This window comes from Mesitornis unicolor, unplaced genomic scaffold (genome assembly GCF_000695765.1).
Source record: "Mesitornis unicolor isolate BGI_N332 unplaced genomic scaffold, ASM69576v1 scaffold1589, whole genome shotgun sequence".
Classification (NCBI taxonomy): Eukaryota; Metazoa; Chordata; class Aves; order Mesitornithiformes; family Mesitornithidae; genus Mesitornis; species Mesitornis unicolor.
Window position 1 is genome coordinate 22,670 of NW_010205083.1, and position 12,189 is coordinate 34,858.

General features: G+C 44.3%; 1 protein-coding gene across 1 annotated transcript; it reads right to left on the minus strand.

The window, feature by feature from the left end:
* Positions 1-1,775: 1,775 nt before the first annotated feature.
* Positions 1,776-11,872, minus strand: LOC104545982 (heat shock 70 kDa protein 12B-like). Its single transcript, XM_010191254.1, has 4 exons — positions 11,591-11,872; positions 4,197-4,421; positions 3,677-3,848; positions 1,776-2,821 (listed from the first exon to the last, which is right to left on the minus strand). The coding sequence occupies exons 1-4, from the start codon at positions 11,870-11,872 to the stop codon at positions 1,776-1,778; spliced, it is 1,725 nt and encodes a 574-aa protein (XP_010189556.1).
* Between the last annotated feature and the right edge of the window lie 317 nt (positions 11,873-12,189).

Below are 12,189 nucleotides of genomic sequence, written 5' to 3' on the forward strand. Positions count from 1 at the left end.
GAGGGACCTGGGCAGACTGGATCGATGGAAGAAGGTCAATTGTATGAGGTTTAACAAGGCCAAGTGCCAGGTCCTGCACTTTGGTAACAACAATCCCATGCAGCGCTACAGGCTTGGGGACGAGTGGCTGGAAAGCTGCCAGGCAGAAAAGTACCTGGGAGTGCTGGTCGACACTGACTGAACGTGAGCCAGCAGTGTGCCCAGGTGGCCAAGAAGGCCATCAGTACCCTGGCCTGTATCAGAAATAGTGTGGCCAGCAGTAGGGAAGTGATCCTTCCCCTGTACTCTGCACTGTTGAGGCCACACCTTGAGTGCTGTGTTCAGCTTTGGGGCCCTCACTACAAGGAGGACATTGAGGCGCTGGAGTGTGTCCAGAGATGGGCAACAAAGCTGGTGAGGGGTCTGGAGAACAAGTCTTAAGAGGAGCAGCTGAGGGAACTGGGATTGTTTAGTTTAGAGAAAAAGAGACCGAGGGGAGACCTTATCACTCTCAACAACGACCTGAAAGGAGGTTGTAGAGAGGTGGGTGTTGGTCTCTTCTTCCATGTAGCTACTGACAGGACAAGAGGTAATGGCCTCAAGTTGTGCCAGGGGAGGTTTAGATTGGATATTAGGAAAAATTTCTTTACTGAAAGAGTGGTCAAGCACTGGAACAGGCTGCCCAGGAAGGTGGTAGAGTCACCATCCCTGGAGGTGTTCAAGAAGCGGGTGGATGTGGCAATTCAGGACATGGTTTAGTAGGCATGATGGTGTTAGTTTGATGGTTGGACTCAATGATCTTAAAGGTCTCTTCCAATCTTAATGATTGTGTGATTCTATGATTCTATCAACACCATTTTGGTCATAAATCACAAGCAGCATAAGGGCAGTTACAAAGAAAGTTAACTGCACCCCAGCCAGACCCAGTACACTGCAGGATCACATCCTTTTCTTGACAGATTTTTGGCTCATGTAGGCCACACTGTGTAGAGCCTGTGCACAGGTGCTGTAGGCAGGAGGCAAAGAGATGAGCTTTTATGGATATGGGAAATATAAAGTCCGAGTCAGGTATGTAGAGAGTACCCACAGCTGGACAGAGGGGCGCGGGCAGCGGCATAAGCACTATTCATATCTGCCCAGTTAATGTCATCCAGTGGTTTAATGGAAATAATATTCCCACAGGTTTTGGATACAAGCCCCCAGACTGCATGGAGCTATTGCTTCATGTATCATTCTTGACTGGGACAAGAGTGCTTTAATTACACACAATCTATATAACTGAAGTTCTGAAGAAAACACAAATCCATTGTATGTCACCCCTGGCAGAATTAAATCTGGACTCAACATAAAGAGACCTGATATCAGAGGAAGAGAGGATGTAGCTGAAAGAAGACATCAGGTGACAATAAATAGTTTTGGGCTGGTATATGTAGAAGTTAGACCCCAGTCCAGAAGCTTTGTATCAAACACAGGTAGAGTACAGATTATGATATTGGTGGTATGGACTATTGTGTTCAGAGATGCAATAAGGCTAAGATAGAAGGGCAAGAGCTAAAACAGCAGCTAAACCTACTGTCAGACCCAACAGAAAGAGATCTGTTGGCCTGAAGGGGTAGTTGGTGAGGAATGGAAGGAACCAGAGAATCAGATTATCCAATTGTTTACCTCTGTGAGCAAGAGGCTCATGGACTTTACAGTCCCTGTGCCTTGTCTTGTGCCTTGCAGTAGTTATTGCCTCCCACTGAAGTCATGCTCTCCTTTGAGCTATTGTCTCTACTGCTGAATGTACCAAGCATTTACACACCTATAAAATCTATTATAACTACCCGACTTTCTTTGGAAGTAATGTCAGTACATGTGGCTTTAAATTCAGTGAACCCAAATTTAATATCCAGCTTCAACTTGCGTTCCCTCCCTAGCTTTGTGTCTGGCATTGGCACTGTACAGGAGCCAAGCAGTTCCATTCCTTCCTCATCTATGTACTTAGCATCCTGCTTTTCTGTACAATAGAAAGAAAAGCATGCATTTGTCTGATCTGGTTCTGTTGGGTGGAAATGATAGTGGGCAACTTCATTTACATTCACTGACTCCCCAGTTCCCACCAATTTATTGAAGATATCTGTGCAATAAATATAGCTCTCATCTTTTGAGAACCTAATTTTACTGAAGTCATGAGTAGCAACATTAAATTTCTCATTTACTGCTATGCCATATGTCCGAGCGCAGACTCTTGAGGCAACAATGTGTGGATTGACTCCAAATAAAACAGCCCCTTTTGCAATGGCCACTTGGGCCTCCAGTGGACAAAGGACATGATACTTCTTGCTAAAGGCCTCCCTGATCGCATCTCTCAAGATGATGCTCGATGCAAAGCCTCCCACAAGCAAAATGTACTGGACCTTGGCCATCTCAGGCTTGTCAAGAATTCCCCTCAGAGTACGAAGGATATTTTTGATACTGTAGTCAAAAAAACTCTTCATTTTCTCATACGTAATCATGATCATCCCATCACACCACACAGCTCCTTCTGCTTTTTTGAAGAAGTGGGAGATGTCCTTCTTGCACTCTGCCACTCTGGTCAAGTTGTAGTAGCAACGTATGTAGACTGCCTCCCTGCTGGCACAGCATTTCTGTAGACTGAAGTTGTACATCATATGCTCTAATTCGGTGGGGTGGTTCTTTACATATTCATCCCATACACCATCATCAAATATTTCCTTGAGGAAATCAGTGAAGTTTGCATCCACTCTGTTGCCTCCCCATCCACCTCCAGCTGCCTTGTGTAACTCCTTCAGGTGATGGTTTTGTTGGATCTCATGTACTGTGATGTCTACTGTGCCACCTACACACACAAAAAAACCCCCCACAAATTACGTTATCTGTTTTCTTTAAAGCACATGAGGTCCCTACTTTCCATTGAATAAAATCTTGCCTTCTGAACTCCTGGTTCACAAGTGCACTTTGCTGCTTTCTTTTCTTGTCGTCACTCCTCTGCTATTTCCTGCACACCTTTAGATTTTCTAAATTTCCGCATTTCCGTTTACAAGCCTGGAGTCTCAAGGCTGCTACAGTAACTGCTGATGAAGGCTGGATGCTCTGACTTGCTCCCTGCACGAGCCAATTTCCTCTCTGATCACAAAAGGAGACTGGCCCCTTCATTATCGTTCACTTCTGCCTGTTGGTATACAAGCTCTGAGTTAAGATGAGCAGCAGTGGTGAGACTCTCAGAAACTCATGGTCCTCTTGGTGCCTTTTCAGTATTTGTTCACAATCACCAGACTGCTCTTGGCAGGAAATTCACATTAGACCAAAAAAACTCAGACAGGAAACTACAGAAATTGCTAAGAAGTGCTCCATCAAATGTTCTTAATGATTTACAGGTCCTGTGAGCTCATCTCTGGTCAGTTCACTGGGCACTACACTTCCTCCTACAGAGGAGGCTGTGAGCTCAGGCTACGCAGCTGCACGTGGGTGCACATCAATGGCTGACATTGGGACACAGTGCAGGCTGATCTCTCTTTTCCTCCCATTTTTCTGCCTGCCCATGGATCTCATTAAGTGAGAAATAAAAACAGCAGTGGAGTCCAAGCTCTGGGACAGCACTGCAGCCCTCTGGGGCCCACTGAGTCAGAGACTGTGAAACAGCCATGTTCTGTGGCCAGCAAAGATGGTACCTGTTAAACAAGGAAAATTTTACCTCCACAGTCAACAACAACATACTGGATCCCAGGGGAGTCTTCAAACTTCTTCTTGTCGCTGCCGTCTGCCATAAACCCTTCCTGTGGAAGCTGTTTGCACCACAGCGACGCAGCCTCTGACTCCAGGGCAATAATGAGGTTCTCAGAAGTCATGCCAGAGATGAGTCCTGCCTAAAATTACAAGAGAGGGGCATCACTTCAAGTAAAGGTGGTGAGATCACTGCTGCATGAAGCCACCTGCTAGGGAGGCTGTTCTCACCCCAGGAGACCACACTGGTTCTTGCACCGCTGGTCTCTGCAGGGCTCATTTCTACATAGTGGTGAGGGGAAAGTGCGGAAGGGTTGTTACTGCCACTTTGTGACATCCTCTCCCCCACTATCCCTAACATGAGAGATTTCTCTCCACGATGAACTGAAATTTGAAATACAAGTTGTTTAAATGTTGAGGAGTTCCTCTGACTTGATGGGTAAAGAATCTCCAAAGATAATCTGAGGAAGTGGCATAGCCCCTGCATTTACCTCTTTTGCCGCCAGCCGCATGAATTGCCTGGCAGCAGGACTCCATATGGCTGGGACGGTAATGACCCAGGTGATCTCCTCTGGGTCACAAACAGTTTGGAAAGAGGCCTCTTGGATGGTGTTCAGGGCATGCTCCTTCAGGTAGCGCAGGCTTTCGGAAAAGACTGTCAGAGCAGGAAGTGTCTTTCCATTGCTGGCTTTCAGCATCATGTCAGATGTGACTTTCTACAAAAAAAATTGTCTCAGGGTCACGTATTGCAATCTCAGTACAAGACTTGTCTGCTTCACATTGAGCACTGCACAACATATGGCATGGACAGAGGTCCTGTCTCCAAACCCGAGTGAAGTCCCAGAAATGGCTTCAGTACCACGGCTAACTGCAGTCTAATTGACACAGCTCAGCTACCAAACCGTTTACCCATGACATCTGTGGTTCAATAGGCAAAATACCAATGTGGTTGATACGTCAGCTGTTTCTCCTAGGCCAAATTTTGTAAAGATCCTGTAGATCCTCCTGTGGGGAGGTGTGGTGGTGCAACAGACCTTCCCTCCTTAGGCTGCGTTATGATGCCAACGGCAGCCAATGGACCGTGTTGTGATGCCAACATTGTTCTCATTGCAGGTGCCACAGTTCAATGTCAACAGCAGCCATTGTAAGCTGAGACAATCTGGCACTTTCTGATCTTGTTTACTGAGGCAGCGAGTTGAGATGATCTCATACCTTCTGGTCCTGGTACAAGTACAGCAAATTAGGACAATTAGGCACTCTCTGATTGCACCTGGAACTCCTGTTGCTTGGGGAATGAACCTGAGACCCATCCTGCCCAAAAACCTGCCAAGATCGTCCAGTAAGAATTGTGGCCACAATAGTTGTGACAAAAGTAAATTATCTCAGGACCCTATAAATATACAACCCAAAAGGGAGACCCTTTGAGGTCTCCTGGATGGCAGCAGGCTGCAGCCAGTGGGACACCTCGCAGGCACCAACTCCTCAAGGTCATCTGCCAACAAAGCTGACAAGAGGCCAGGGTCAAAGCCAGCCTTTCTCGAAGCTCAGTTATCGCTTATTGAGGAATGTTGGTGCATTTTGAGTATTTGCTCTAACATTCAAGAAGAGGGAAATTTTTCCTATAAGCTGGCTACTTTTATCGATGCTCTACTTATATGCATTTGCTTATACAAGAGTGGATATCTATACTTTTGGCACCAAATATCTTTGTTTATTTGCATGCTTTGTGTGCACACTTATAAATATATATATACACATATATTTTGATTTAGGATACCTTAACGTAAGTTAGCTTGAATCTTGTTATTCTGTAATCTGTAATTAAGTTGCTGCTTTTATTATAATCTATTTTTTCTTGATTCACCTTGTAAATATTAATTGGTTATTGATTAAAGATTGCTAAAAATCACCTTGCACTGTCAACAGATCTTAAATTGCTGCTAAATCATAACAGTGTACCTCACTCCACCCACAACCAATCCACATAGTCAGCAGGATGACAAGATGAATCACTGCTTACTTACTAAAATGACACTTAAATCCCTGTACCTAAAGACTTTAGACATAAACCATTGACAAAGTCTGAGACCAGGGGTGCATTCAGCCACACCTAAGCTCATCTCTCTCGAGAAGGAGTTTAGAAAGCAAAGGGGTCCACTCACTCTGAACCTTGTGACATAAGGGGAAGGTATCCCTTATTTTCTTTCCCTGATCCCTGCATACATCACACTAATCCAATTTCCCTGGTGCCTGTATAAATCACTTCTCCCAGTCTCTGTGTAAAGCACTCTAATCCAATTACAATCCCTACATATACTTAGTAATAGAATGAACCTTGCCATCAAATTCTGTTAAGTTGCATTTTTATTTTTTGACGGTGATTCATTTCCTTTTCAACAGAATTACAAGCAAAATTACTGAATACTTACAAAAACATGGTATCCAACCAAATCCCACCTTCCTAAAATACTGGGCTAGTAATAATTAGCATAACTGAGAAGCGGTAGAAAAACAGTTAACTGATGCTAGAGGTTCAACTAAAGTTGGAAAGGATAAAGGTATAATTTGAAAAAAGCTAGGAGTGTGTCTAAAAGCTGCCCATCAGGATAGAAAAAAGCTTAACGGAGTGTAAGTGCCTGGAAAATGTGTTAATGTCTCAGACATTCACCTAAGGTGCTAACATGAAGGGCAAGGCTTGCAGGTGCCGGATGCAGAAGCTGACGCTGTGCTTTGCTATGTGTTGTTGGTTGTTGAGCCTACTGTCGTGAGTAAAGCTGGTAAACGTAGTATTGGTGATTGGAATTTTTCATTAAACATTTTGATTAGGAACCATGAGACTTGTCTCACGTTGTTCAACGCACTGGGGATTTGCGGATCTTAGTCACTTGTCCCCGTCCTGAAGAGTGGGAGGTGACAGAGAGAGAGACACGAGCTGAGAAAGGAGATAGAAGGCAGGAAGGCAGCTGAGTTACTACTGTCCCTGCAAACTGAACAGCTGCAAAAGCAGTTACAGGAAGAAAAGGAGAAAACAGAAAAGCTGGAAGAAAAGACTGAGATGATGCTCGTGCAGGCCCCACATCCCCGTAACTCCACTCAAATTTAAAATATTAATGGAGTCTCATGAAGACTGGGATGGTAATGTTTGAAGTGATCCTGATGACTATGATGAGGGAAATGAAGATCTCTTGTTCCCCTCAGATTCTCTGAATATGAGGCCAGACCCTTCATTACATACATTCTGATTCCAGTTGGTCCTCAGCAACAACTGGTGACATTTCTAATAGATAGGTGAGCACGAAGTTCAATACTAACACAACAGATGCCAGGAAGCTGGGTGTACAACCTGGGCGGCAAAGAGTTAAAGTCACCGGAGTAAACAGAACAAGTGTTATTTGCCAAACCATGAAAGCTGATTTATGGCTAATGGGAAGGAAGTGCATATCATCCACTCAGCACAATGAAAATATTTTAGATTTCAGTGTTCTGAAAGATCGAACCTGGTACGTGCCAGATGACAGTGTGTGGTCCCTCGCTTCAAACACTGACCCTAATCATGACAGAAAGCAGGAGGCTACACCGTGCTTACTCTGTGCAGCCCCTACACTCCCTGATTCAAAAATAACTTCTGTCCCACAGTATCCAATTTCTGTTGCATCACAGACTGGGATTCCTGAAGTAACTGCAGATTTAGAAAAATGACAGATTATTTCCAGAACTCACTCCCCATACAACTCTCCGGGTTGGCCAGTCCATGAACTGTACAGAAGATGGCATTTAACAATTGATTATCAGCACCTAAATACCAATTCAGCCCCACTGAGGGCTGCAGTCCCCAGTATTGCAACTTCAACAGCTACATTACAAGCCACCACACATCCTTGGATGGCAATGCTAGATGTGAAAGATACGGTCTTCATGATCCCCTTACAGGAGGAGGGTAAAGAAAAGCTGGCTTTTACATGGGAAGGTATCCACTATACCCCTAATATACTCCTACAGGGACATAAACACCCACCTACAATTGCTCATGCTATTTTTGCTGAGCTCTTGGAGACAGTTTCACTCTCTGAAGGGGTAAAAGTACAACAATTTATAGATGACAATCTGACCAGAGGAACTTCCTCTGAAACAATGCATCAAGCAAAAATTGAAATTTCACCTGAAAAGGGTCAGGGACCAAGCAAACAAGTGAAATTTCTGGGCACTTGGTGGGTTACGAGAAGCAGAGCAATCCCACCGGACACTATAAATAAAATAGAACAGTCACAGATGCCCCAATCTAGAAAAGAATTACAACAACTAATAGGTACTTCAGGGTACTGGAGAAAATGTGTACCTGGATTTTTCTGGCATTGCTTGTTCACTTTTACAAAAGCAAAAATTGTGGAAATGGAATCTGGAACATGAAGAGACAGTAAAAAAATCTTAATTCAGGAATTAAAAACACATGAATCGGTGGGCCAAATTCAACCCTGCAATCCTATTTCAGCAGACTGGGTGTTTGCAGGGCATGGAACTTAGTACAGTCTATTCCAGACCTGGCAGAGTGGTTCAGAGAGGCCTTTAATGTTTAGCTTGACTGCATTTAAAGAGACAGAACAAAGAAATTCTGAGTGGGAAAAGGAACTTCTGTCTTTAGTCCGAGCAGTTAAACAAGTTGACCACCTAAGAGGTCACCCATTTGGAAAAACCTCACCAAAACTTGTATTGTTTTCCCTTTCCAGGAACAATATCGGAAATGATACCAGCACACTTCCCCTGGAGATCAGGCTTTCTTATCAGGATTGCTTATCCTTCTGGCAGGAATAATCATTGCCAGTATAAACCAAATTTGTTTCACACATCAACAAGCTCGACTCACAGGGTGGAGACCCTCAGTTCTTTTATTTATGCTACATCAAAACAGTAACTACAGTATGTTCTGCACCGTACATGTTTCTCAACAGTGGGTACAATCTACTGTGGCAGCAATTACAAGAAAAGGTGAAGAGGGCACCTTACCCACAGAAATTTGAAAAGAAATCTGGGATAATGCATCCAAACTAGAAAACGAATTCAAATCCTGGTGGCACCTAGTCAATTTTACCTACAACGATAAAGCCACAGCTTTTGTTTTATACATCTTATACCCAACCATTGCATTAGGACTAAATCACAATGAAACCATACTCCATCCCTCAGAGCACAGAGTGTGGGCCCATCAAAGGGAAGGTTAATGGCAAACAATTGATGTACATACATGCATTGTGGGAGAACAACAAGGTTTTATTTGTGAAAATAATACTCTTGAAGCACAAGACTTCTGTTTAGATACACAACAAAACATTTGGCACTTTGAAATCCACCCAAACAAAGCTCCTGAAGCCATAGTCATTGATATAGGGAAAGGATGTGTCTGTATGTGAACACTGTGTAATTCCTTATTAATAGATGATCTTGTCTATAACATAACAAATCAACTTAATGTGTGTGTGTGTAATTTCTGTATAACTATTGGTTGTGATTTTAATGTCTCTGTTTCAGTAAACACTCACAATAATGTATCTTCTAATTACATGTTATACTGTGAGCTCCAACCTACACCTATTGGAATGAACCTAACCATAATCAAACAATCCCTTCATCATCCTGATTTAATCAACCTCCTACAACAAGCACAAGAAACCGGACAAAAGACTCTTCTCACAGTACATCATGATACTGAAGAAATACATCAAGTGCTAAAAACAGTCAATAAGGATGGAAAACATCAGTGGTGGGAAATACTATTTGGATGTTCCCCAACAGCAACTGGGATACTAAACCTAATGCTACACACTGTTGTGATTTTACTGACTACTGTTATACTATGCTTCTTGTTAACCATTGTGCCATTGTGCTATATACCTAAGTTTGGACAATGGCTAAACAAATTACAATATTGCAGAAATTTCCCTGCCTACACACTACTTAACCACATTCAATGAAATTTTAACTTAGCTAATAGAAGTTAACCAAACACAAAATTTCCCTCAAATTATAATTGGATTAACAGCATCACCTATTTTTAGGCATAGGGGCAAGAGGCAACCACACTGCCACTCTATGGACAAGATAAATTGACTTGAGCCATGGGGTGGATTGCGGTGAATTGTACTTTCTATGTGACACCACCATACATTTCCCAGCTTTGTGTATAGAGACTGCAGAGCTCTCTGGTTGCATCTATACTTCTGCGTATAGTGTTAACAAAATACAGGCTGGACCTGAAGCTCAAGGCAGGTGGCTGCTCTGACACCTTTTTAGTCTCTCTCAGGAGACCAAAACATCACGCCCTGATTGCCTGCTCTGTCTAGAAATAGTGGGAATTGTTGCCTGTATCCAAAGAAGTGTGAGGAGCCAGCCTCCACCGCATGTGCTTTTCTTTGTTTTGCTTCAGCAAAGATGACCCTAAATCATAAGGATTATCAACTGGATAGCCAGATCCAGTAACTTGGGATCCTTTACAGCCAATGGAGAAAAGTAGGCATGTCCAGGTGCTGCCCAGCAAAAATTACACACAGCCAGGACAGGTGAGGTGAATCCTGTTCTGCATGGGCAGCCACTGAAGAGAAAGGGAATCTATGTTCTTTTTTACCTACAATATAATTTCCTGTCACTGTTCCTGGCTCAGTTAGGAGGGGGTGGCATAAGGAATCTGTTACAACATGTCCTCCATGGACACTTTCCATGGAGATTCAGAAATAAACAGTTACGTATCTGGGAATTGGCATTCCCCTTTCTTGTTGCTGAGCCCTTTTAATGGCTGCCCAGAGAGGTTGTGGAATCTTCATCCTTGGAGATATTCAAAAGCTGGCCCGACAATAGTCCTGAGCAACCAGCTCCAGGTGGCCCTGCTTGAGCAGGGGGTTGGAGAAGGTGACCTCCAGAGGTCCCTTCCAACCTCAACCACTCTGTGATTCTGTAATGAAATTTCCCTTAACCATGTGCTCCCTGGGTGTTCCTTGGGTGCAGAGAAATGGGGTTGGACTAAAACCTCTCTCGAGCCCCCTCCAAAAGTGAGTGAGAACCCACCACTCCATAGATGACACTGTGGTAGACCACACAATTCCCAGCTGTCCTGGGGAGGGCAGTCTTCACAAAGACCTTCCACCCACCACCGCATCCAGTTCAGCACTCATTGCTTAGCACCGGGGGATGCCAAAGAGCATACAGGAGACTTTATCTGGGGGTGACCTTGCACTAGGTTATTCCATCTTTGGGAGACCCTATGGGACACCAGAACACAGACAAAGAGGCCCTAAGGTAGCTTAATTTTGGCTGAACGAGCAAACCTAGACAAAGCTGTGAACAACTCAGAACCAGTACAGAACCTTCAGAGATAAATGATAGCCAGTACATGCACGAAGGACACCTAGCCACCCTTAAATTGGCTTCAGCATACCACTTCAGGGGAGGGCGAGACAAGCTAGGGGAAGGCATATCACATGAGAGGAGCCCTTGTGGTGATCCTGAGGTTGCTCACCTCATTCGAATGACAGGAAACTTCACTTTTTCCCTGTTGAAGACTGAGGCAGGGAGCCCCAGAGGGAGGCCACTTTCTCTGCCAAGTTGTGGAGCAGGGCAGCTTTTAATTAAGAACAAGCATTTGGATTCACCAAGGTGTACAGTCAGGTTTTAATGCCTTTAGACAATGAACAGTATCATAAAGGAAGGGCCCATGAAGCATTTGGCTAATTACAAAAATAAATAATTTCTTCTTCAGTTCATCAAAATGCCCTTTGATTTCTATTCATTCATCCCCACCAGCCAAATTTACTCAGCCCTCTTCACCAATTCCTGTAACCCCCATCCCTCAAATAAAAGAATAGCTCTGAGTCCCATCAGCAGTAACCGTTCCACTTACTGTGTTGTACAGCTTCATCTTGAAGTCCTGGAAGAAGTACCAGTTGCCAGCCTCACTGGAGGGCAGGCTCTTGTACTTCATCACAGCATCGTAGCCAAACTTCCTGAACTCCTGCTGCTGGTTGAACAAGATGCATGTGGGCGTCTTCGGGGTCTTGAGCCCGTGCTCTGCCCCCCAGTACACCTGGCGGATTTGGTCTGTCGCCGAAGCAAGGGAAAAACAGTACCCGCTGTAGGATGTGCCAAAATCTATAGCAATGATGAAGACTGACTTGCTGGCCATGGCCGATGGCAGGGCAGAGGGGCGCAGCTCGGGGAGCTACAGGAGAGCAAGCAGACAGGACAGGGATGAAACTGAAACTACCGGAACCGATATTGCAAGGGTGAAGCCACTCCCCCCTCCACACACTCTTTATTGGGTAGAGAGATATGATAGTGCAAAGAAAGTGTGCCTTCTCTGGTTAAAAGGAGGGGCTTCCTTCTGTTATTTATAGCAGGAAGGTCTCCTATAGCGGAAGAGCAGTGCTTGAAGGACTGTGTAAGGACGCTGATCGTTGAGAGATGACGGCAGAAGGCGGCAGGTACGTTCCACAGGGGGTG

Bases quoted from the DNA above. Each gene is read 5' to 3' on its own strand.
- LOC104545982 (XM_010191254.1), bottom strand. From the start codon at position 11,872: ATGGCCAGCAAGTCAGTCTTCATCATTGCTATAGATTTTGGCACATCC. The intron at 4,422-11,590 runs GTAAGTGGAACG...TTTTTTTTGTAG, and splicing joins AGATGAAGCTGTACAACACA to AAAGTCACATCTGACATGAT. The intron at 3,849-4,196 runs GTAAATGCAGGG...TTGTAATTTTAG, and splicing joins TGCGGCTGGCGGCAAAAGAG to GCAGGACTCATCTCTGGCAT.